The 23052-nt window shown below is 41.9% G+C and overlaps 1 protein-coding gene across 4 annotated transcripts in view; it reads left to right on the plus strand.

Annotated features, from left to right (window-relative positions):
- The first annotated feature begins 9473 nt into the window (after positions 1 to 9473).
- Positions 9474 to 23052, plus strand: part of ASAP2 (ArfGAP with SH3 domain, ankyrin repeat and PH domain 2) — a 93751-nt gene continuing 80172 nt past the window's right edge. For all 4 annotated transcript variants that reach the window (XM_050894347.1, XM_050894348.1, XM_050894350.1 and 1 more), the window contains exon 1: positions 9474 to 9599. In XM_050894347.1, the coding sequence (XP_050750304.1) occupies positions 9474 to 9599 (126 nt within the window). The remainder of the gene's footprint in view (positions 9600 to 23052) is intronic.

The raw sequence follows: 23052 nt of genomic DNA on the forward strand, positions 1-23052 counted from the left end.
TCCCTTTTCCCAAGCAGGAGCAACTGAGATAGGCAATGATCACACTCTTGAATAATCACTACTTCTGCCTGTGGCCAGTATGCAAGAACACAACAGCACACAAGTGAAAATATAACATTAATTCGAGATTTAACATTCTCTGTACTGCAAGGGCCTAGAGTTGATCTGCCTTCTGAGTCTTCTCCAGTCTGCCACCCTCCAGCACAGAGATGGACTGGCAATACACTGTAGAGATGAGATGAAGTTTTCCTTTGTCATCCCAAGAGCTGCCAAACTCTATGGACAGCTCAGCTCTAAGTTTTAAGCAGATGTCGCAAATACAGTTCATCATGTGGTCCTGCATTAGCATGACTCATCCTGTAGGATGGAGAAGACAGGATACACTACTCCTTCATCTTCACTCTCCTTCTATCCTCACCACTTCCTCTTCTTTTTTACCTCCTCACCTTTCTGGAAGACCACTTCCTTGCTATCGCACCATTCAATGCTACTGGTATTAACCATCAAGCTCTGGTACAAGTTCTGTGAGGTCCTTCAGATCACACAAGTCCATTTCCAAGAAGGAGCTGAGCAGTCAGGTGGGGACTCCATGTGGGAGCCTGAGGCTTGGGCTGCCATGCGACCCTTGGAAAATTGGCCAAGGCAGAGGAGGCAGGCTTGATATTTGCCTGAAGTTGATGTCTCACACTCCACAGTCTCATGGTATCATGATATAATAAACCAGGTGTCATTGCCATTCTGACACTGTGACGCCTGGTAAAGCACCTCCTTGCTGGGACACCTTAGAAGCAGAGAGAGTAGGCCATATCGGCAACAGTGCAGACAGCACTAATCCATAAGGACAATCTAATCCTAATTTTTGTCCACTCCCAGCCTTCACTCTCAGTTACCCTTTCTCCAGCAGTTAACTCGTTGGCTGAACTTTGTAGGCCATTAAGATACCTCATACTAACTTATTCCACATTTCAGTATGCCAAGTACTAGAAGATAACATGAAGAAAAAACAAATATGCATGGAAATTTATTGAAAGTATGAGTAACCTCAAAAGATAGCCAAAAAAGGTTTGTGGCAATTAGACTCAGAAGTGAGAATTGGGGCTTTCCATTTACAAAGGTCAGCGCTCAGTTTGGCTGTGAGTAACCAGCAGACATTTGCATTATGTTGCTTTCCTAAGATAACTTGCCTAGATAAGACAGTATTTCCTCACGGACTATAAAAGGAAGAGCTCTGCTCTGAGACAGGGTTCTTCTTGCACTGGATTCATACCCTACAAAAGTTTTCACCTACAGCTGTCCTAGTATTTTTTACAAATTTGTGAAAACTATGTAAGATTTCCTCCCTAATATTCTGGGCACATCTTAGTGATCCCAAGAAAAATGCAGTGTTTTTGACTCTTTTCTCTTTTTCTCTGTCATTATCCATATCCATTGAGCCTGCTGTTGACAGCAGGCTCAGTATGAGTCAGCAGCACGCCCCGGCAGCCAAGAAGGCAAACCACATCCTGGGGTGCATCAAACACAGTATAACCAGCCGGTCAAAAGAGGTGATTATCCCGCTGTATTCAGCATCGGTGCGGCGTCACCTTGAGTACTGTGTGCAGTTCTGGGCCCCACAATTTCAGAAGGATGTTAAGGTACTCGAATGCATCCAGAGGAGGGCAACAAAGCTGGTGAAGGGGCTGAAAGGCATGTCCTATGAGGAGTGGCTAAGGACCTTGGGTTTGTCTAGTTTGGAGAAAAGGAGGCTGAGGGGCGACCTCATTGCTCTCTACAGCTTCCTGAGGAGGGGAAGTGGAGAGGGAGGTGCTGATCTCTTCTCCCTGGTATCCAGTGACAGGACGCATGGGAATGGTTCAAAGCTGCGTCAGGGGAAGTTTAGATTGGACATCAGGAAGCATTTCTTTACCGAGAGGGTGGTCAAACACTGGAACAGGCTTCCTAGAGAGGTGGTCAAGGCCCCAAGCCTGTCAGTATTTAAGAGGTATTTGGACAATGCCCTTAACAACACGCTTTAACTTTTGGTCAGCCCTGAAGTGGTCAGGCAGTTGGACTAGATGATCATTATGGGTCCCTTCCAACTGAAAGATTCGATTCGATTCGATTCATATAGTCATGGTGCTGTGCTATACAAACTATGTCTTCTTGGTACAACTTGAGGGAATGACCTTCTCCACAGAATCCTTCCTGCCTGAGAGCCTCATGAGGCATGGGTTGGCCCAAGTTGTACAGATTCTGTAGGCTCTTTCCCTACTACTCAGAGCTGCTATAAGCACTTCTCCCAGGGGGATCCAGGCCCTTTGTAGAACTGAAATGCCAAACTAGCCAAGTACAAGTGTCAGGAGCACCTGCAGAGCAGGACCTTGCTCAGACAGAATTCAAGAGCAGAACCACGACCTCTGAAGGGAGTTCCTTTCTGCACTGCCTAGGGTCTGCCATGTCCCCCATCACCAAGCAGTTGTCCTGCGGAGTAACCTAAAATTTCCTACCCCTTTCCATGGATTCCAGATCATCTGCTGCAGGCAAGCAACCAATGTAGCAAAGGATGGCCCCTGAAAGGCATCCAAGGCAGCTAGTTCATCACTGCCAGATATTCGCATTCAAGGCAGGTGATCTGGCTTACATTTGAACACGTGAGGTGAGGACTTTACCATACAAGGATAGAATACTTCAGGCTAGAAGACTTATTTTTGTTTCTAAATGTATTCTCCACTTTAAAGGTCATCAGATTTTATTTAAGACATTCATGAAGTACATGATCACACACGCTTCACTCTTGATTGGAAGCCTGACTCTGGGAGACAAAACAGAGTTATGCTCTGTTGTTAAATTCTACTTTATTTTGAGCCACACTTCATTGCAATGGGGAAACTTTGAATTTCTATGCTTATTTTCCATGCTAAAGCCAGGTGAACTTTAGTCTTAGTTCCCTTTTTTGACAGTCTGTCTTTCTCTACCCAGCTCAGGCCCTAGCCAGATGAAATTGTATTTAATTTCTTAGGGTTTCATAGTATTCTAAGTCGTCTTTTTGAAGAGAGACCACTTTCCAGTTTACAAATTCCAGTGGGGCAACGGAGCACTGTTGTTTTCTGAACTGACTTTCAGGAGTCTCTCTTGACAGCAAATTTATGAGAGAAATAAAGGCGCTTTGTGTTTGACAACAATACAGGATTTTTTTTCCTCTTTCTAAAAATTCTTGAATCCGAGAACATTCCTCTTCTCTTCACTTTGCGCCCATGGGAACTAATGTCTTTTCATTCCTAAACATGATTCAGTTGTCTTCTGTTAAGTCCTGTCACCTGAAACTCTGCTGATTCTGGGACCAAACTGCAACTTTGGAATTTCTCAGAAAAGAAATCACCTTATCCCAAGTTATACATCAGGGAGCTGATGCAACAGAGCGCAGTGTACTGAATATGGTCTGGTGAGTGCAAAAGTGGCCCACATACTGCTGATTTTGACTATTTTCATTGGTGATCTGGAGCTGCAGGATCAGAGTAAGATCAAAAAGGCATGTCTATGGAAATGCAGTCTACCTCCATTGTGTTACCTTCTTCGGGCACAGCTGAGCTGCCGACAGGAAGGATCTGGTTCATGATGACAGGAGGCTTGAGAAGTGACCGTCCATGATGTGCTTGTTCTCGTGAATATTGTGATCGCAGTGGTGTTTACGATTGCCTAGGTACTAGAAAGACTGAGTTTCCCTTTCCTGATTTTACTCTCCTCCCCTTGTGTTAGCAGGCTGGTTTACGAGACCAGTGCAGAGACTGAAAGGTTGTGGCAGTTAGGGATAATGACAAAGGGTGAGGTAGCAGGCCATCCGGGGAAACACAATCTGTACGGCATGAATATTAGAAGAATCTTTCTGGGACTGTAGCAAGATAACTCTTCAGCAGTTGGTATCCCTGAGGGCTTCCCATCTGATGCGTGTTGTAGAGATGGCCCAAGGGCCTGCAGCTTGATCCACGCAACACAATCCAGCCTGAGGCGCCATGAGGGGGGCAGCACTTGAGGGCATCCTGAAAGAGCAGTGCAGACATATCCAGTCTGACTCACTGAAGCGAACACTGGACTCCAAAAACCTGAAACACTCTTATATAACACACGGGAGTACACACATTCATCCAGGGCATACCTTACAAATACTGTGACCATAAGATATTACTACCAAATTCAAATTAAAAAATATGGGGCAGTTCTGCCAAACCTCAGTAAGCAAAATTGCCATCACACTGAAAGGTGTACAGACTCAGTCCTGTCCAGTTTCACCCTTTAAGTAGCATACTCTCCCACTACTGGTTAAAATAATATCTTCTGGGAGTTTTGAGGGCACCAGCACAAAATACCAACACTCTTCTCTGTGTTTTCTTTCTTGCCTTTCTCTACATGCTACCACTTCAGTTGCAGGTGGTGTTGTTACTATTAATACTAGGAAAATAGATCTTTGTAAATTCTCCACAAAAGTCTGAGAGCAATGCAAGGGAACACGATTACATAGTAAGAATGGGAAAAGCATACAATCACATGTGCTTGAAACAGAGGTTCCCAAGTAGGCACTTCCAAATGCAAAAGGACCTGAAAAAATATACTTTTCTGAACTAACTTTTTAAATTCGCAGAATTTGCACTTATTTGTAGAAATAAATCTCTAGAAATATACCTATGAGAGCAAGTATATTTTCAAATAGGAATAATTTTCAACAGAATAATGCCACGAGTTCATTCTTAAACAGCAGACACACTTGCTATTCTAAAGCTGCTACATGCTGTAATCGGTATCATTAAAACATGAGTTAGACATCCAGAATCATAGAAGAGACTTAAAAATAATCAAATACCTGCTCTTTTGGGGGTTTGTACCTTTAGAAATCATGAGAAGCCTTTCTCCAAAACTGTGGGAACTAATTTGCAGAAGTGGAATCTGTTTTGAAAGTGTTTATCTGAGTACTGGACACCAGGGATTGATATTTTAAGAAAAAAATCCTAAGCCTTGGGATAAAATGACAGGATCCAGTAACTAGGCTTATCACACAGTGTTATACTTATCTGCGGTGACTTTTATTTACTACATAAATTTCTGAGTTTAACATCTACCTCCCTGAAAATTGTCATCCAGTAATTAGCAGCTGACAGACCACATTTATTTACACGCTTATTTTTTAAGTTCAAAGATGAGCAATGATGAGGCTAATGAGATTTTCTATGAACCACCTTCTTGTTGTGTTCCCTCAAATCACCTTTAATAGAATTAACAAATACACCTCAGAATCCTTGTAAATACTGAGTACATAAAAAGAACGCCAAGAAAAAAATACTTCCTCCAACTATCTGAAGCTATCAAAGAAAGGAATTCTGTGAAGAAACATTGATATCAAAGAAAGATAGACAGAGCAAATACTATGAAACAATCTGTTATTGAGCTAGTCAGTGAAGGGCAATAATGACATGACTGCTGTGGAAAAAAAATTCCTTACATGTTTTGAGTCCTATCCCAGGCAGCTGCTTGAGGGATCATCGAATATGCTAACCAGCTCATCATGTTCTCTCCCTGCTATTCTGACAACTTCTTTAGCATGTCCTTTCATTAAACAGACTTTAACTTTTGCCTCTGATCCATGACGTTAACCTCCAACTCTGAACAGTTAAATTTCCAGGACACAAGGTGTTGTGTGCTTTCTCTCACGCTGACCCCCATTCTTGTAATAATTCCCCCTTAAACATCCCAATCTATCTCATAATCCTTCTTGAAAACCCTACTTAAAATGTCTTAAGAAACAGTGGGCAACAGTGTGCGAAGATCACAGACTGTCATACAGACCAATAATGGTCCAGTATTTCCTTATATTCACTCAATTGCCTTTCCATTAGCTAATTTTAGATGCTCAGATCTCCAGAGGCTGCCTTATTGTTCTGTGTTTGTATAGCACCTGGTCCTTGGTTTGGGTTTGTTCTTACTGGCAGTGATGCAAATAAATATTTTGACATACAGATAAGATTTCTAAAGGCTCAAAAACCAAAAAGAGAAGAAAATTAGTTATTTTTAAATCTATCTTATGATTTTGAAGGTCTGACATGTTTTTAACAACACTGACTGATGAAACCATTAACGCTGGTTTAAAGTCAGTGTAGGAAGAAATGTTTGTACAAATCAAGTATTCTGATTTTCGTATCTTCTGCAAGGGAAAGAGACCTAAACCTTGATATTTCACACCGCTTTATGGAGTTGTAGTCTATGCATATCCACAAGACTAGAAGCTTTTCAGCAATGTGCAGAGCTTGGATCCTTGGAAAGCATTTTTGTTATTTATTTCTCTTTAGTAGACCTATAACTGCATGACTGGGTCAAAGAAGACAGTGACATTTTATCTAGTATTAATTGCAGATAAGAAAGAAAGAGAGAAAGGAGTGTCCAAAGCCAGAGGACAAGGAGCAATGGTGAGCAAGCAGGCAGAAAAACCTACAGACAAAATAGTAGTACCAGATCCCACATAAGCAAGCCTCGTTCACAGCTGTCTCATTATCAGGCCATTCCACTGCAACACTTATTCGCAGATTCAAAGAATGGGGCTGGATGCTGAAATTAAGTGTTGCTCGTACATACCTAGAGGCCAGAGGGGACAGGTAGATGAGCCAGTATGATACTGGGACCAGAAAGTCTAATGATACTCTTGACTGTAACAGTGAGGGAGTAGAGAACCAGGATAATAAATTATTGAGGTGTTAGAACTACGAAAATGATGGAAGGGCTGAGAAAATATCCTTTCCGTGAGAGACGCAGGACTCACACACACTAATAAAAGTGTTACTGCAGAGTAACGAGTTGCCACATGTCAGTTGACCCACAGTCACCATCTGTGTACTCAATCTTGGTTTGTAGCCAATGCAAAGCAATTCAAATTAGCTCTGCCCTCTTTAAAAGAGGGGAGTTGATCAGCTTGGTTTATCAAGAAACAAAACTGAGAAATTATTTCATTACAGTGTACAAGAATGCTCATAGGGAGAAAAGTCTGAGTACTGAATAGCTCCTTAACCTACTCAAAAAATTGTAATAACAAGCAATAGCTGGAAGACACAGTAATCGTGACTAGCCATTGTCATAAAACACTAACAGAAGCAGTGGATTCTCCAAACTGTTGAGTCTTGATATGAAGACCAGATATCTTCTAGAAGGTTCACTCAAGCACAAGTCTTTAGCTTCAGAAAAAGGAGAGCTGAGTCAAATGCGCAGTCTGTCAAGCAAAAAGGCCTAGCAGTTTCATTTGGACGGTAAATTTTTGAATCTATTAAGTTAAAGATCAGAAGATATCACTGCAATCATCTAACCTAACCTGCTGTGTAAATACAGTCTATAGAATTTAAAGATTCCTTGCATAATACTGCCTTAGTTGTATATACACCAATATCAAACTGAAGATGCAACCACTAGAGATTGCATTGATATGCTGCAGATTCGGACTATACCCCACAGAAGAGCTGTTGCAAAAAGTTAAAATCTAGTAGTATTTGCCTTTCAGACCCCAAGTTTTTCATCCCCTTCAAAATTTCTAAATAAATATGCCACACTGGAAGATACAATAGACAGTTTAAGAATGCTAGTGTTTACTAAGTTTGGGTAATAGTGTGATAAGTATTGCTCTAAAGGTATCACCATCAGCTAATACAAAAATGAAGGTGTAAGATGACACATATTCTTAGCAAGAATGAATATTTATACTCAACCTGGTCACAAATATACTCATTTATTATGTGACATACAAATACAGACAAGAATTTTAATGCATTAGCATTGGAACAATTTATACCTGTACATGCCCCATTAACGGAAACACGCGCAAGTCTTAACAAGGAGAGGTGTTTACAATACAAAGTTATATGGAGACAGAAGTTAAAAGCAAAATAACGGTGGTGATTTTTATGAGAGAAAATAAGGAACTATTAGAATGGAAAAACTAGTAAGTTAAAAAAAGGAAGGAACATACAGATAGTCACTGTTCATTCATCTGCTTTGCTACTACCAGTAAAATAAATATGGTTGACAAGCTTAATAATTTATGTTAAAGGACAACTTCTCATAACACTAGCAAGGATTGCAAAGGGCAGTAACATCTGGGTAGGCCTGCAGTTATTTATTTGGACATTTTACAAACTGCAGCAAAAGAGTACCTGCTTACTCATCTGAATTCCCTGGAGAGTTTTAAATCACAGTAATAAAGAATCACTTATAGAAAGCTAATAACTGTATCACCAGAGGGGAGTGAAAGAGCCACGGGAGAGTTTCTGGGCCAAAATACAGTCTTCCAAAGCTTTCTGCACTAACAGACTGGAAGTCCTAAGGGCTTTGAGGCCAAGAGAAACCACCGCTGTGGATCACATCCCCATATTCCCAATGCAAGCAAGCACCATGCCTGCTTGGTGACACCTTGCCAATCTCCGTTCTGCCGCATCAGTCACGAATGCCACTGCTGGGGCTGAGTTTTGCCCTTTCTGCCTTGATTAATCCTTGTGGCTTTATATTAAAGAACAAAGCATCTCCTCCTCTGATAACGCTTCCTCTTTGAGTACAGAAGCAGCTTTCTAAGAATTTAGATATAAATGTTACTTAGCCTGAAAGTATTTTCAGACGGACCTCTTGGGAACGACAGCACTTCTCAACTTCAGCTCCCTCGAAACTAGGCAGCGAGCTTGTAAAACAGATTAAACTGTCGAAATATAGATTATGAACTGTGAGGGAAGGGACTGTCCCTGCCACCTCCAGGCAGCCACGGCGGGGACACTGCGGAAACCTGTCCTGTGGGCTTCTGCTCGTCCCTCCTTGCATCAGGTAGGCATCGCACCTCACCTTCCCCTGCCCTTGGGTTGTTGTTGTTAAACACGATCTTGATTACACGGCTGGATTTGTCCTGCCTGTCCCTGGGATTACCCAGCCCGTGCCCGCCGTTAGAGCCGCGCTGTGCCCCCCCACCTCCGCCCGCCCCTCTCTCCCCGGCGGGGCTCGGGAAGGAGGGAGGGGGCCGCCATCTTCTCAGGGCGGGCGCCGGGGGGCGAGTGCGTGGCGGCAGGTCTCCTCCGGGCGTGCGGAGACTGAAGGGAGGGGGTCATGCGGCCGCGCCTCGGCCCGCCTCCGCCCTGTGTGTGTGTGTGAGGGAGAAAGCGAGAGGGAGGGCGGGGTGTGGAGGCAGCTCCCGCCGCCACCGCCTCCCCCCAGCTCGCCGCTGGGCGTGTGCCCGGCCCCCGGTGCTGCGTGACCGCGCGGGGAGGAGGACTGTGGGTGCGGGGAATTTCCTTGTGTGGCGACGGAGGAACAACACCGCTCCAGACGGCGGGGCTGCGAGGAGGGCGCTGCCGCCGCCGGTTGCCGAGCGATGTGAGGGGGGAGCCCCCCCTGGGCCCTCCCCTCCCCCCGGAGCCGCCTGCTTTCCCCCCCTCCCCTCCCCTTCTCCTCTCCTCTCCCCTCCCCTCACTCATCCCCGCCCCGCCATGCCGGACCAGATCTCCGTGTCGGAATTCGTGTCCGAGACCAATGAGGATTACAAGTCACCTACTGCCTCCAACTTCACCACCCGGATGGCCCAGTGCAGGAACACGGTGGCGGCCATCGAGGAGGTGAGCCCCGGGAGGGGAGGCGCGGCGGGGCGGGGAGCGGGCTGCGCAGCCCCCTCCGGCCTGGCTGCCCGCCGCGGCGGCAGCAGAGAACAAGGCGCTACCGGCGCTGGCTCCTGCCGCTCCCTCTCCCCGCCCGGCCCCGAGGAGCGCCCTCGGCTGCCGCTGAGAGGAAATGGGGCTCGCCCGGGTGGAGGGGGGAAAGCAAAGGAGAGGGGGGAAGGGCGGAGGCGCTGCTGCCCCCCGGCTCGCGGGGCTCGCCCTCCGCCCGCCTCCCCGCGCGGAGCTCGCCCCTCAGCGCACGGCGGGGCAGGGGCGCCGGCCGCCCCCCACCCCCGCTTCTCTCAGCCTGGGGGCAGGGGAGCCCGAGCCCTCGTTTCTCTCTCCTCCTGGCGCCGGAGGAGCCCCGAGCCGGTCGGTTCCGGCTGTCTGCCTCCTACCTGGAGGGCGACTTGAACTCTCCCGCCTCCCCCCTCTGCCCCTTCCTTCACAGCGACACCTGAACCGCCTCGGCCCCGCTGCGCCTCCTTCCCGCCCCGCCAGCTGCCGTGTGGGGCTTGGGCCCTGGCAGCCCCGGCGGTACGGGAGGTTGGAGTGTCCTTTCCTCCATGTGTGTGTGTCTGTCTGCCTCCTCGCACAGGTGGGGTTCAGTGTCCTTTCCAGTCCCCGCACACAGAAATTTAAACACCGTCCCCGCCTCGGGCATATGCTTTAAGGTACCCTTCCCTCAGGGGCCGCTTCTCCTGGGTCGTGAGGCGATGCCTGCCCTTCCCGGGGAGGCGAGAACACGCTGCCCCCAAAGTGGCGCCGGTTCAGCCTCTCTTCGGTGCGCGGGAGCCTGAGCTCCCTCTTTTTTGCCTCCCTTTGGACAGCCTGGGCTGCGGATACTTCGTGTGAGCCGCTTTTGTGTCGCGAAGAGAGCTGTTTGTTTGTTTTTCTTTCTTTAAAGATACTTGAAACGTGCCGTTGAACCTGATGTTAAGAGCCCTCCCTATCACGGGGGGTGGCTGCCAGCAGTGGGGAGAGAGAGAGACTCTTTTCCCTCGTGTTTCAAATCAGAGGGAAATCTGGGACAGGTCTGAACACAGTGAGAGCACATTCCACATCCCAGTCATGCACGCACAATGAAATGAGAAGCGTCTGTGTATCTTGATTCCTCTAGCAGCTTCTCTGAAGTAACTTGTGGGAGGGGGGGAATCTTACTTGTGATGCAGATTAATTTGCTCCATCTACCTGTTACATCAGTTCTTACAGTGTGTGTTTAGTTGATTTGTTTTGCAGTAAGCATATATTTTAAAAAGAGCCTCTTCAGCAAAAAGAATCTTGTCAGTAGTTGATGTCCCTTCTTACAAAAGAACTGCCACTAGCAATGGATTATTAACGTGTCTTAAGTGAGCAAAACCCAGGTTAGGTGTTTAAACACCCTTTTCAAGATTTTCCTGTTTTGCCAGTTCCCAAAACCACTAAAGCAAGGAGTTGAATTCAAAATAATCTGCACAGAAGGAATTACTGTTTTGTTCCTGAGGTAATTTTCTTCCCTGCAAGCTTGCACTTAAATGCCTGGATTTAATTATACCTTATTAACCTGATAGTCTTAAGATCAACAATTCTGTATCAAAGATAACTTTTACTTAAAGAATATTTATAATAGTGAATCATTTTAGTTGTAAGGTAGAGCTGCTTAATAATTGATTAACACAAAATTGAAGTTAATGTAAATGTTTGGGTCCAAAGCAGTTTTGCTAGATTTAGAGATTTTTATTACAGGTCTCAAAAAATTGGTCTTTCTCTAAGCCTCAGTTTCTAAAGCTATATGGTTGCAAAAATGTCATATCATTTCTCAGAAAAAACATGCAAAAAAGTTTTTGTTTCTCATTTTCATGTCTGATAATACAAAATTTATATATGACGGCATGAAATTTGTAACATTGATCTTAAGGTCTTTTAAAGATCCAACTCAAGTTGTGTCTTGAAAACCTTTGTTTTTTTTACATTGGGAGAAAGATATGCATTTAAAAATTTGAATATGGTGGATTCCTTTCTTATTTAGTCTGTCTGCTTGGCATTTGGTTTTGTGTCATCTCTCTGATACGCTGCTGTTTGATTTTTAAAGAAACTCAATCAGTATGTTAAATCTTTGTTTGTATCTCTGCATATTTCAGATATTAGACACTGTCTGCTAGCTTAGGTACAAAAATTATCTTTCATGATAATGATGATAAAGAATGTGCCTAGTGTCTTACAGATCTAATTAAAGTTTGCAAGGCAGATGAGAGATTGCACTGGCTATAGCTGTTCGTAATAGTATCGATCTATCTAGCACTTGTGGCAAAATATCAGCAATTGCTGCCTGTTTGTGCTGCTGTCCTAAAGCATGTGTTGAAATGACTACTGAATTTTTTTCTTTGTGATTTATCAAGAGCAACAAACAAATTTTCATGGTTTAAAACTCTGAAATCTTTTTTCAGACTTAGACTTCTTTGGTTTGGAAATACTCAGGTCCTTTAGCATGATGTGCCTGGTTTTTCAGGTTAAATGTGATCCTTTGATAAAAAGCTGTCTATAAATTGTGTAATAGAGAAGTCAGTGCTCAGCACCTTTTTTCTAAAAGGCTAGGCAAGAATTAGTTCATCAGCTTGTTATGAGCTAAGACTTAGTAAAGAATGCATCTAAAAATGTACAGGTAATACAAAGAACCTGTGCGTTTCCAGTGTCACAAGTACTGTGAAGCATCAGTTTCCAGTGCATGCTGCTCTGTTGCACTAGACAGTACGGTTCTGAAAACTAGGAAGTCTGGCTGTGTATGACTTAGGGAATGTGTTACTCAAAACAGTTAATAGGTAAGTCGAAATGGTGCTGACTGCTGACTTTGTGTATGCGTTGATTTTAACAAGTGACTGTAAGAGCTAGTTTATTAACGGAAGGCAGTTAAGTTTTTGTTTTCCAGGATACTGTATATGTGTATTAAATCAACAAATTAACGGGTTAATACTGATACTTTGAGGATGTCTCTTAACTGCTTTTCCCAGCAAATCTGGTTCTGGAATGGACTGTGCAGCTGCCTGCATGAAGCCAGCCTGAGTCTCCCAAGCCTTGGTCTCCCTTGGAAGCAGAGGCACAGGAGGAGGCAGTGCAAAAAGCACAGGAGGTGGGGGCTAGTGTGACTTGTTAGCCTGAGCTCAGTTCTGTGCAAACACAGATATCTGTTTCCAGATCCCAATGGGAAGTCTTTTGCACTTATCATTAACACTGCTGGCTACCCGTTTTGTAATTTTGTCTTAGTTAATTAGCAGGTATCTAATAGTGTCTTAAAAGTTTAGTTAATGAGGCCTTGCTTTCAGTGATGGAGTGGAAAAGGCTTGTTAAGTGAGGAAATCAATAAGATGTTGGACAATTATAAGTGTATAATTTACCGATATGTCTCTGTGGGCAGTGGTATTGCCTTAAGTCAGTGTTTTCTGAACTTGGATTAACTGACCTCTGACAGTTGCAGAGTATGGCTGATTTTTAGTATCGGTTGAAAATACTTCGAGTTTTACTGTTTTATGTGATTGTATACACCAATTACAGACCCCGGATCATGGCCTTTGAGATCACCGGAAGCGCCTGCATTGCAGTTTGGGAACTGGTGCCTATTCAAACACTTGGAGAAAGAGAATCTGATCCTTTGCTCTCAGTAGTGGAAAAGGGATTAGGAAAGGCATGCTTGCGGAACACAACATGATTTCAAAGGAAAAGGAATCATATAACTTCTGCATTGTTCTCGGATTAGGATGTTGCTTAGCAAAATGTTGGGAATCTTTAGCTTCTGCTAAAACAAAATTACAAGTGAACAGTGTATGTCACAGGCCCTTACAGGTTACTGTTTAATCTTTGCATGTATGATAGTGACTAAGATTAAACAAGTTTTAATTGATAGAGTGCAGAGCAGTCACATGACTGGGGGAGGGGTTGCTTGAAATCAGTAATCTAGTCTGACAAATGCAATCTTTTTAGTTGACTGTTTCTATTAAAGGTCCCAGGATCTAAAAATGTGTGGTGACCATTCTTAAGCTATGAACGCTTAAAAGTCTGATTTTTAGTACTGCTATTACTTAGAACATACACTTCTCTCTTTTATGTGCTATAAGTTAAACAAAATAGTCCCTAAACTGTAATGGAGCCTGCAAAGTGGTCCTAATAGCTGTGATCATTAAAGATTTTTAGAAATTATTTTATAGAGTGATTTAATGACTAGAATACAAGTGTGCCACTTTTTTTGAAGCATAGGTTAAGTTTTACAATTAAGACTGGACCTGGAAGCACATAAAAATCCTACCTATTTATTTCTATTCTACCTGTTTATTGTGGTCGAGTGCTTGTGGACCAAGAAAGAAGGGTGGGGGGCTGTTGTGCAGGCTACTATGTGTACAGAGAGTAGCAGACAGTTCATGTGCTGAAGACATTTCCATCTAATTCAGGACTTGAGGTGCAAAGTTTACCCCACCTACTTAAACTTCACTGCATGCACAGATTTCCCTATAAAGAGAGGAGAATGGAAACATTGGGAGAAGTTTAACAGGTTACTGGAACGCCCTTCCCAGCATAGTGGCACTTGCTACTGGGATGAATGTGTTGTAAGAAGTAGACGGGACAAACGTGGTGGAAAGATGTAAAACATACAACCGAAAGAAACAGTATAGTGGTACCAAAGATGGTCTTAGTTCTCTGGATAGAAATAGATTTTAATTGTTTGGGGTCTATTTAAAAGCCACACTCCAGGAATTTCTGTAAAATCTGTGAAATTAATGTTAAAGCCATAACTTGTAATTTCAGGTCTCTACTTGCCTTTGTTCTATAGGTCCTATTCCATGATTATTGCACCTCAATGCTTCTGTTATTTTACAATTTAAAAGTGGTGTGTTGGGGTTTTGGGGTTTTTTTTTGGTGATTTCCACTCCTAGGAATGCAGCATGTCATTTCAGTATCAAATCCTTTTCTTCCTCACTGTCACTTATAATGCAAGTTTTTATATCAGAAATGGTAACAACTTCTTGCCACCTAAGGCAATCCCACAGTTTTCAGCTGGCTTGGAGAGGTGTAAGGGATCGATGCTTATTGGATTTCATTCCCTCTTGTACGTTAAAATTCTGTAATTCTCTCTGCTCCATTTTGGTTCTGCAAAGCTAATGAGGGCGAGAGGTAATAACAGCTTGGTAGGGTGGGCAAATGTGAGACTGGATACATGTATAAACATGTGTGTTTTTAAAATTTATGCTTTCCCCATCATTTATTTTTTGCTTGTTAGGTCTTTAGGACTGGAGTTCTGTCTTCCTATACTACATGATTGCGACTTGCTTTTGAAAGCTATGTGAAGAAGGTGTTTTCGTATACTTCGAGAAGCAGTAGGAAATGTCATACATTGTATTTGTATATTTCCTTTTAGTAAAATATATCTTTGTGCCCACTATAATGTGCTCTTTGGTAGAACATATTTGCACACTTTTCTTACCTCATTACTAAATACAGTTCCGTAAATACATGTTGTTTAAAACTTTTTTTGTGTTCCACTTCTGCTTCCTTTCTGGAATCATGATTCTCTCTCATCAGCATCCAAAGAGGTTTCTGGAAAAGTCATTATGACACAAATGGCATGATGATTTCAAAAGGAGTGTGGGAATTCTTTTCTTTTTGAGAGGAATGTAGAGGGTGGAAGTTGCAGAAATACAGGAGCTAAACTGTAGGTCGTCAGCTGGAACTTTGTGCATATTTTAAAATATGGAATTTAAACCTTAAACCTTTAAAGTACAGACAATGTGCAGTCAGTTAAAACAATTTCAAGCCATATAAGTGGATTGCTGTGCACCTTACCTTGTTGCTTCCTATTACCAAATACCCCCATTCCCCGTAGGAGGATCAATGGAAAATATGTACATTTCTGAAGTATTTTATTAACTGTGGCTTTTGTCTTTTGATTTTTCCCTAGTGCTGCTGCATTTCTCAGAACCATCTTATCTGGATTTAGTGTACTTCATGCTGATGCTAAAAGAGAGTAGATGTGGAAAGTGGCTATTTCTGCTTAGGTTTAACCCACCTTCACTTCCTCTTCTCATCTTCATGTTGTTCTCTGTGTACCATAATATACAGCAATGCTAGGTAAAGGTGAGGCCTTTGTTCTGAAAGGCATTGCAAAGTCACAGGACAAAAGGCTAATCCTTGCTCCAAAGCGCTTACAGTTCACGTCAAGTGGACATGGCTGATGAATACAGGTGGAGGAATCCAAGAAAACTTGGTGCGCCTGACTAGTGTACTGTGTTTGTAGCTGAACTACTGTGAAGTTGTTTCTTTTTATTCATATGCATTAGAGTAGTGGTTCTTAAACATTTTAGTTCAACTCTTAAATCTTTTATGTTTTTATAATTTGCACCTTCCATATGTGTGTGTATATATATGTATATATATTACATACAACCATTCCCTGTCTAAATTCCTGTACCCCGGCTTCTGAGCCTTACTCTTAACAACCCACACGATCTGTCTGCCCCATTTCCCCAGAAACAACCTTTGCACCTGAAGCACCAGAAAAGCTGGGCCTAGCCCTATTTAGGTTAGCTCTTCCATCTATTGTATTGGGTATCAAGCTTCTCTATACTTTCTCGATGTTTACAGTCTCCTTATCTCTCTTAATTTCTTGAAACTCCTTTGCTACAGAGGTTTTCAGTGCTTTGCCCTACCTTACGGAGCTCCCTAGCCTTGCCCCCTCTGCGATAGCCTTGGCCCAGCCCTGTCCATGGTACTACAGCCATAGCTGGGGCGCAGATGGGCTTCACGCTGAGCAGGGGTGTCTCTCATGGATGGGCTAGCGGCAAGAGTCTTCACTTGCCCTCAGTCCTCACTGGCTCTCAATAAATGTTATATTCTTCATGAAGTTGCTAGAGAGGGAAGAAGAGGTGCTCTCTGGGTGAAATCTTTCTGCAGCTTCTCCAGCTGTGGGGATACCTTCCATCCTCGTTCCCCTTCCCATTCTATGTTTAGTGATCTGTGTAGCTCAGAAGAGTTTGTGGATGCTATAAAACATAAGTGTTGGTAAGATAAGTACCAACTAAGCGTTGGCAGGAAAACATGAAGGTGTGATTCTAAAGAAACAAATGGGTGTTCGTGGCTGGAGTTAGTCTGATCGGAGGGAGGGGGAGTCATGAGTGAACAACAGATGATTGGTGTTGCCTGCTAATAAGTATTAGAATCAAAGACCTCTGTCTTACACTTGATGCAAAGGAGAGTGCAGTTATAAATATGGAGAGGGATTCACTGCATAGAAGACAAACTGAAAGGTTTAGTATTATGAGTGGATGTGATTGAGGAAGACTGTATTTGTCAAGGCTGGAATGTTGAAATAATAAAAATTAAATGATGAGATCATGGATAAAAACCTTAGCTTAGAGTGAAAGGCTACGTTTTAGAGGTACTATGCAAAAGGGATCTGCGTGGTTGATGATAGACAGGTTTCAGTTTAAGAGAACCTGTTGGTTATGGTCTGGTAAAGCAGGCTGTCTGCTAACACTGCAAGCATGGAGGAAGAGTGCAAGAGGAATAAATAAGAGCTGTATTTCAGCCACATTATGGTCAGGCATCTGTGACGACAAGCCAAGATGCTGACTTTTACAGAAGGAAACAGATAGAAGCAGGAGAAGCTAATGTGAGAATCGCTGATTTAAAGGCAGGAATCAAGTGGATGTTGTGGATGAGACTGGAAACAAGTGAAGTGTTTGTTGAATGGTTGGGGCTCAATTCATTGTGTACTAAAAGCAAAACAAAGAAATTAAAAGCAAAAACAAGGCAAAACAAGCAAAAAATTGTATTTAGGGAAAAAGTCATTAAACTGAGAGCTGGTGAGGTCAGTAGAACTGAAGAGTTTATGTACTAAAACATGAAGAATGTTCATGAAGTATCCCAAGAAAGGGGAAGATTATGGGAAAAACTACAGACTTGAAACACCCCAAGAAGAATGTCACAAATGAGCAGAGCCTGTCAGAAATGGCAAGAAAAAGCCACGTAGTCAGAGGAAAGTTTTGCATTAAAAGAGTATGTGTAAAGATAGAAGACAAATTTGCAAAAGTCAAGTTTCTTAGGAATGACAGCAGGCAGTAAAGAAAACAAAAACACTCTTTAAGCACATAGAGTTGAGAGGAGAAAAAGAAGGGGTAATACTCAGTTAGAATGTAGTAGTATTAAAGATAATGCAGATATTGCCAAATGTAAATGAATGCTCTGCTGCAGTTTTTGAGCTCAAAGTGTGGGAGAAGGTAGAATGGATAGTGGGAATAGAGATAGAAGTGACCAAAGCAATAAACAAAACTGTGAGCTTAAAGCACTCAGTTTGTTGGGGCTGCTTAGCGTATTTTCCAGGATTCTGAAAGAACTAGCATGGTAACTAGGAAATGCTCCTAACAAATCCTCTGAGGACTAGGATGATACCTGATTTAAGCACAGAGGGTTAAAAAAGCAGGGATGGAGAGAAGAGGAGAAGTATTTACAGCCAGTAAAAATGATTGCAATGGATGCAGAAATGCAGACCGACTGTTAAATTGAGGAGGAGAGATGTTCTTACTCAAAGATTGCAAGTATCCCTGGATGAGTGGCAGGCTAGCAAAGTAACTAGTTCTCCTTCCTGCTTCCAGAAATGCTTGAAAAATACTGTAAACAAGTATTTACAGCAACTGCCACCGCTGTGCAAGAAGACAGTACTTTCACATTTGCTTTCATTTTTTAAGTTGTAGCATGGTCAGATGTGCAAGAACTTCCCATCAGGAGAAATTGTGTGGCTCCTTGTTTACTCTTGCATTGATGCTGGCAATTTCTTATGGAAAAACAGAATTACTGAGAATTATACTTGTAAAGCTGTAGAGGGTGATTACACCCAGGTTTCACGTAAAGTTAAAATCTCTGCTTTGGTCCATTTTAACTGAGACAGATTCCCCCCCCCCATTTAAACCCAGCTGGAAAATGTAGATCAAGTTATGGGACAAACAGAAGTTTGTGTTCGTAACTATTGATTGTATTGCAAGCTGATGGTAGGATTGTTTCTCTTTTTTCCCTAGCCTTTTCCCCACATAGTCTCACATTTGTTAGCATCAGGCTCAAGCTCTTCCGTATGCAAAATGCTTACTGTATGCAGTTGCTCTCGGTGGGGACAGAGATGTAAGCTTGAAGGCTTTTGGCATTAGGTATGAGGTTTTCTCTGATTAAGATGATGACCACCAGCTTCTTTTATTTAGACTAAATCCAGACTTCTTTCATGAAGTTTGCATCAACGTAGGGATTCAGTGGAGGAGTAAATTTGGCTAGGAAACAACAAAAAGTGGGAACACGAGAAAAAGTAAGACTCAGAAAGTAATAGCTGAAATGTCTCGGAGGTAATATGAGGATCAGTCAAAAGTAAAGAGCAAGAAAATGGAATCTGAATTAAAGAAAAACTGGGAGTCAAGAGAGTCATCCAGAGGCGGAAGTACTGTGATGACATATGAGGAGTGGAGGGTCAGGAATTGGCATATAGGCAGAAGCATTAAGGAGGGGGTAAGGAAATGCATCAAAAGTCTAAGGAAGTTCAGAGGAATCAGAATTGACAGGAACTGCAAAGGAAGGGGGAGCGCGGCAGTGTTTATGCAGAAAGTAGGATGAAAACGCCAGGCAGAGAATGTGGAGGGAGGGCTAATGTGAAAAGGATCAGTATAGTAAGGAGGCAGGCAGGGATATAGGGAAGGGATAGTGATGGAGGAAAGTGGATAATGGTGGTATCATAGCTACATCGTACCCTATACTTTAGGAGAGTGGAAGAAGAGTTCTGCATGTTATATATCCAGAAAATGGGACATAGTGCTAAGTATTATGCAGACTTTATTAGCTGTTGATATATCTCAATTTTATTTGGAAAGAGAAAATAACTTACCTTATGGGGGAGAATTTATTGATGGAGGAACTGAGATACAGCACTGTAACTGAGTAGCTTTTTCTTATGAGCAATGCTGCTTTGCAGGAAATAATCTTGGGTAGTGTGATTCAGTACTTTTCATCTAGAGTAGTAGGCTTTGTTTTCAAGTGAGTAGGTGTTGGACAGAATTTGAAAAATTTGCTTCTTTGTATATGAACTCTTTCACAAAAATATTTACTATGGAAGTGACATATCGTGCAGTGAAGTGTATTTCTTTGGAATATATTCTTTAAGAGGTGGCTGTAAAAGTTAACATCAAAGAACCTATAGTATAAATTCTAGCATCTGACTTGTTAAACCAAGAAGAAATAGAGAATTGAGAGGGAAGGCTGAAACTCTGCTCCCCATTGTCTTGGAGCAGTATGGTTTATAGAACCATCTGCTGTTTGTGGACCCCTCAGCTATCCCTGATTAAAGATCAGATTATCAATGTAGTTCTAGTCTGAAATTTATAATTCTGTCTAGGCATTATGCTAAGTATGCATGTAGATACATCAAAACAGCTGAAGTGATTAGAGCTGAACAAATTACTTTTACGTTCCTGAAAGCTTTGTTCTACATTTAGAAGGCATATAGGAAGGGAAAAAAGTAGTGAAGCGATGTGAACAATCATACGGATTATTTTCTCATGTTTTATGGTTTCTGTTCTTTGTTAGTGAAAGATTTCTTTCCTAGGATATGCAATTTCAAGGAAACTTAGACTGTATTCTAGGGAAGTCAACTTAGAAATAAATGCATTTACTAGTTATTTTAAGCCCCTTCAATCAAACAGGATTACTGTTTGGCTATAGCAATAGGAGTGGAAATTTCCTTAGCACATGCAAACGCAGAGCCCCTACTCTGTTGTCACATGCAAAACATGCAGTATAGAGTCTTGCAAGGCACATGTTTTTAATCATTTGTTTGTTTTCCAGACCTGTAGGTGTATGTTACACAACAACAGAAAAAATACCAGCAGAGTCCTCCTACACTTTGAGCTCCATGTAGACTAGATGCTAGCTGCGCTGAAGAGAGTAGCATTGAAGAAGCAATGAAGTAGTAAATCTTTTGTAAGCTGCTTTTTGTTTGGTTTCATTCATTCTTTTGCTTAGTTCATTCTCTTCTGTTGCTTAACTGCTCTGGTTGTGGATGACAAGCTTTTCAGGTAAGTATTTTCAGTCAGTTTTCTCTGTGCTAGGGATGGAGTGGTAGCGTTTGCCACTGCCTTCCCTGTCCCCCAAGCCATATGCATGTGGTGATGGTGCAAGGATACATGGTGCTTGGTTACATATAGATTCAGGCATTTGTCTCTTCAGTTTCAGTCAGTTGATTCAGTAGCTGTTTCCTATTTCTTTTAAGAACACAACAAAAGTGCTGATAGGCCTGGACCTGCTTCTCTGTTCTAAACTGCTTCAATTTTAAATGCAGTTGTTGTTCAGTATTTTGTCTTAGGTAGCAGCTGTGTATGAATTTACCTTCCTAATGCTCAGTGGTATAGGGAAATACAGTTTGTTCCATTTTATAGATATCTTCTATGTACGTGAACTCCCTAATTATTTTGGCAAAGGTCACCCTGGGGGGAAAGCTTTTATTTTTACATCAAGTATGATGTAAATAGGTGTTTTATATCTACTGTTTGGTACGCTAATAATTGAGTGACTTAAAATTCACTTACACTTCTAGGAAGCTGTCCTTAGTGACAGGAGTGCCTGAACTGTTAATTTTAGTTATTCTTAAAGCTGTTGAAATTCCAGCAGAATTTAAGATCATTGTTTTCAGGACTGTAATAGTGCCTTGAGATTTCTCTAGTTGGGCACCTAAAATGAATGACAATATATGACAGTTTGGATGCATTCTTTCATTTAAAAACCAATTCTCAAATGGAAATTCATAGAATATTATGTTTATGCATTTATACAACAAGAACTGAAGCTCTTTACTGACAGCTACAGCATGACAAAGCATCAACGAAATGAAATTAGTGCAATTTCTTTTTTCCATTTAACCAAAAAGAGGAAGATACTGATGTTATCAAATGTTTGATTGCCATAAGTTGGCTAATCTTATATTTGCATTAGCTGCTGTTAATTATGCTATCATGCAGTTACTTTTTAATGGGGAAAAAAATGTATTAATACTGAGAGACCATGCAGAGATTTTCGAAGGTGGTATACTGAATTATAGAGAGGTTAGAGTGAAAATCACAGGCTGAAGTCTGGAAGCCACTATAGAATAAAAATAATTTTACAGTGTTTTAAGAGAAAATGAGTTTTATCATTTGACACTGGGCTTTCATGTGAGAACTGGAGAATGAAACTGAAAGGTTAACTATACAAAATGTGTTAAACTGTAAAAGGAAACAACTCTCCACTGAAGAAGACTAAGCTGTAGTAATTAATATGCTACCAGTATTGTAGGTAGATGCCTTTCTTAAATTTCTACCCTAATAATAGAGAGGTGATGTCTGATGTGTTGCTTTACCTCTCCTTATCCTAATTTTGACCACTGGTTCAGTGTTTCCCTAGGAATACTTGGTACATTTGAGGTGATTTGTCTTTGTCTCTTCTGGAGTCCCATCTAGTTACCTGCCATTTTTTGTTGTGGGAGTATGGTGTCCTAAAAGTTCCAGGTGTATCACAAACTAGATAAAGTTTGTGTGCCTTTTATTCCCTTTCAGAATGACCACCTCATATATATGTCTGCCAAAGATGTTTGTAATACAGATTTTATTATTTATTTCTGTTAAGAAGTTCTCAGAGGCCTGTTAAGACTGAGGTTTGATTGTGCTATGTTGCTGTAGACTCTTTTCTTTTCTTGGTTAATTTCTGGTCCCTAGAATTATTGGATAAATAAAGAAGGTAAATGAAGAAAAAGTCAAAGTGCTGGATGGGGAGGGATAGGTCAGTTTATGGCATTCAGTTGATCTGTGCACGCACCACAAAGGTTTTAATTTTTAGGGTAGAGTAAGTGCATCATATTTAGGGAAAACTTACTATTTAGTTTTTAATCATTTTATAGAGATTGCAACTGGGATGTCTGCCTGGTTCAAGTAGAGGGTTTGAAGACTACTAAAACCAAATTAGACCATTGATATGGGAACTTTTGAGTACCTGGAAACTGTTTCTTTTGTTGATTACTCCCATAAATAACTAAATATTCTCTATTTAAAAAAGCTTGTCGTATGCAGAATAAAAGGGCATTATGTTCTGCAAAGATTAATTTTTGTTGGCTCTGATGGTCTATAAAAGGATTTAATACTAGGGAAAAGAGTACTGAATTGAGAAATCTGCAAAAGGAAAATCCCATCAGCCTAGCTCATCATAAACGCTGTTGAGCGACACAGGGTGAGGATCAGCCTCTTCCAACAGCTGGGCTCCGAACCATGAAGGGCTTTGATGGGTGCTGACAGCAGACAGAAATGCAAAAACATGAAGCTAGAGAAAAGTCTCTTGCAGGCTGAGGACCAGAGAATTTTGACACGGGTAAAGGGATGGTAAATTTTACTTGGCT

This window comes from Gymnogyps californianus, chromosome 3, assembly GCF_018139145.2.
Source record: "Gymnogyps californianus isolate 813 chromosome 3, ASM1813914v2, whole genome shotgun sequence".
Classification (NCBI taxonomy): Eukaryota; Metazoa; Chordata; class Aves; order Accipitriformes; family Cathartidae; genus Gymnogyps; species Gymnogyps californianus.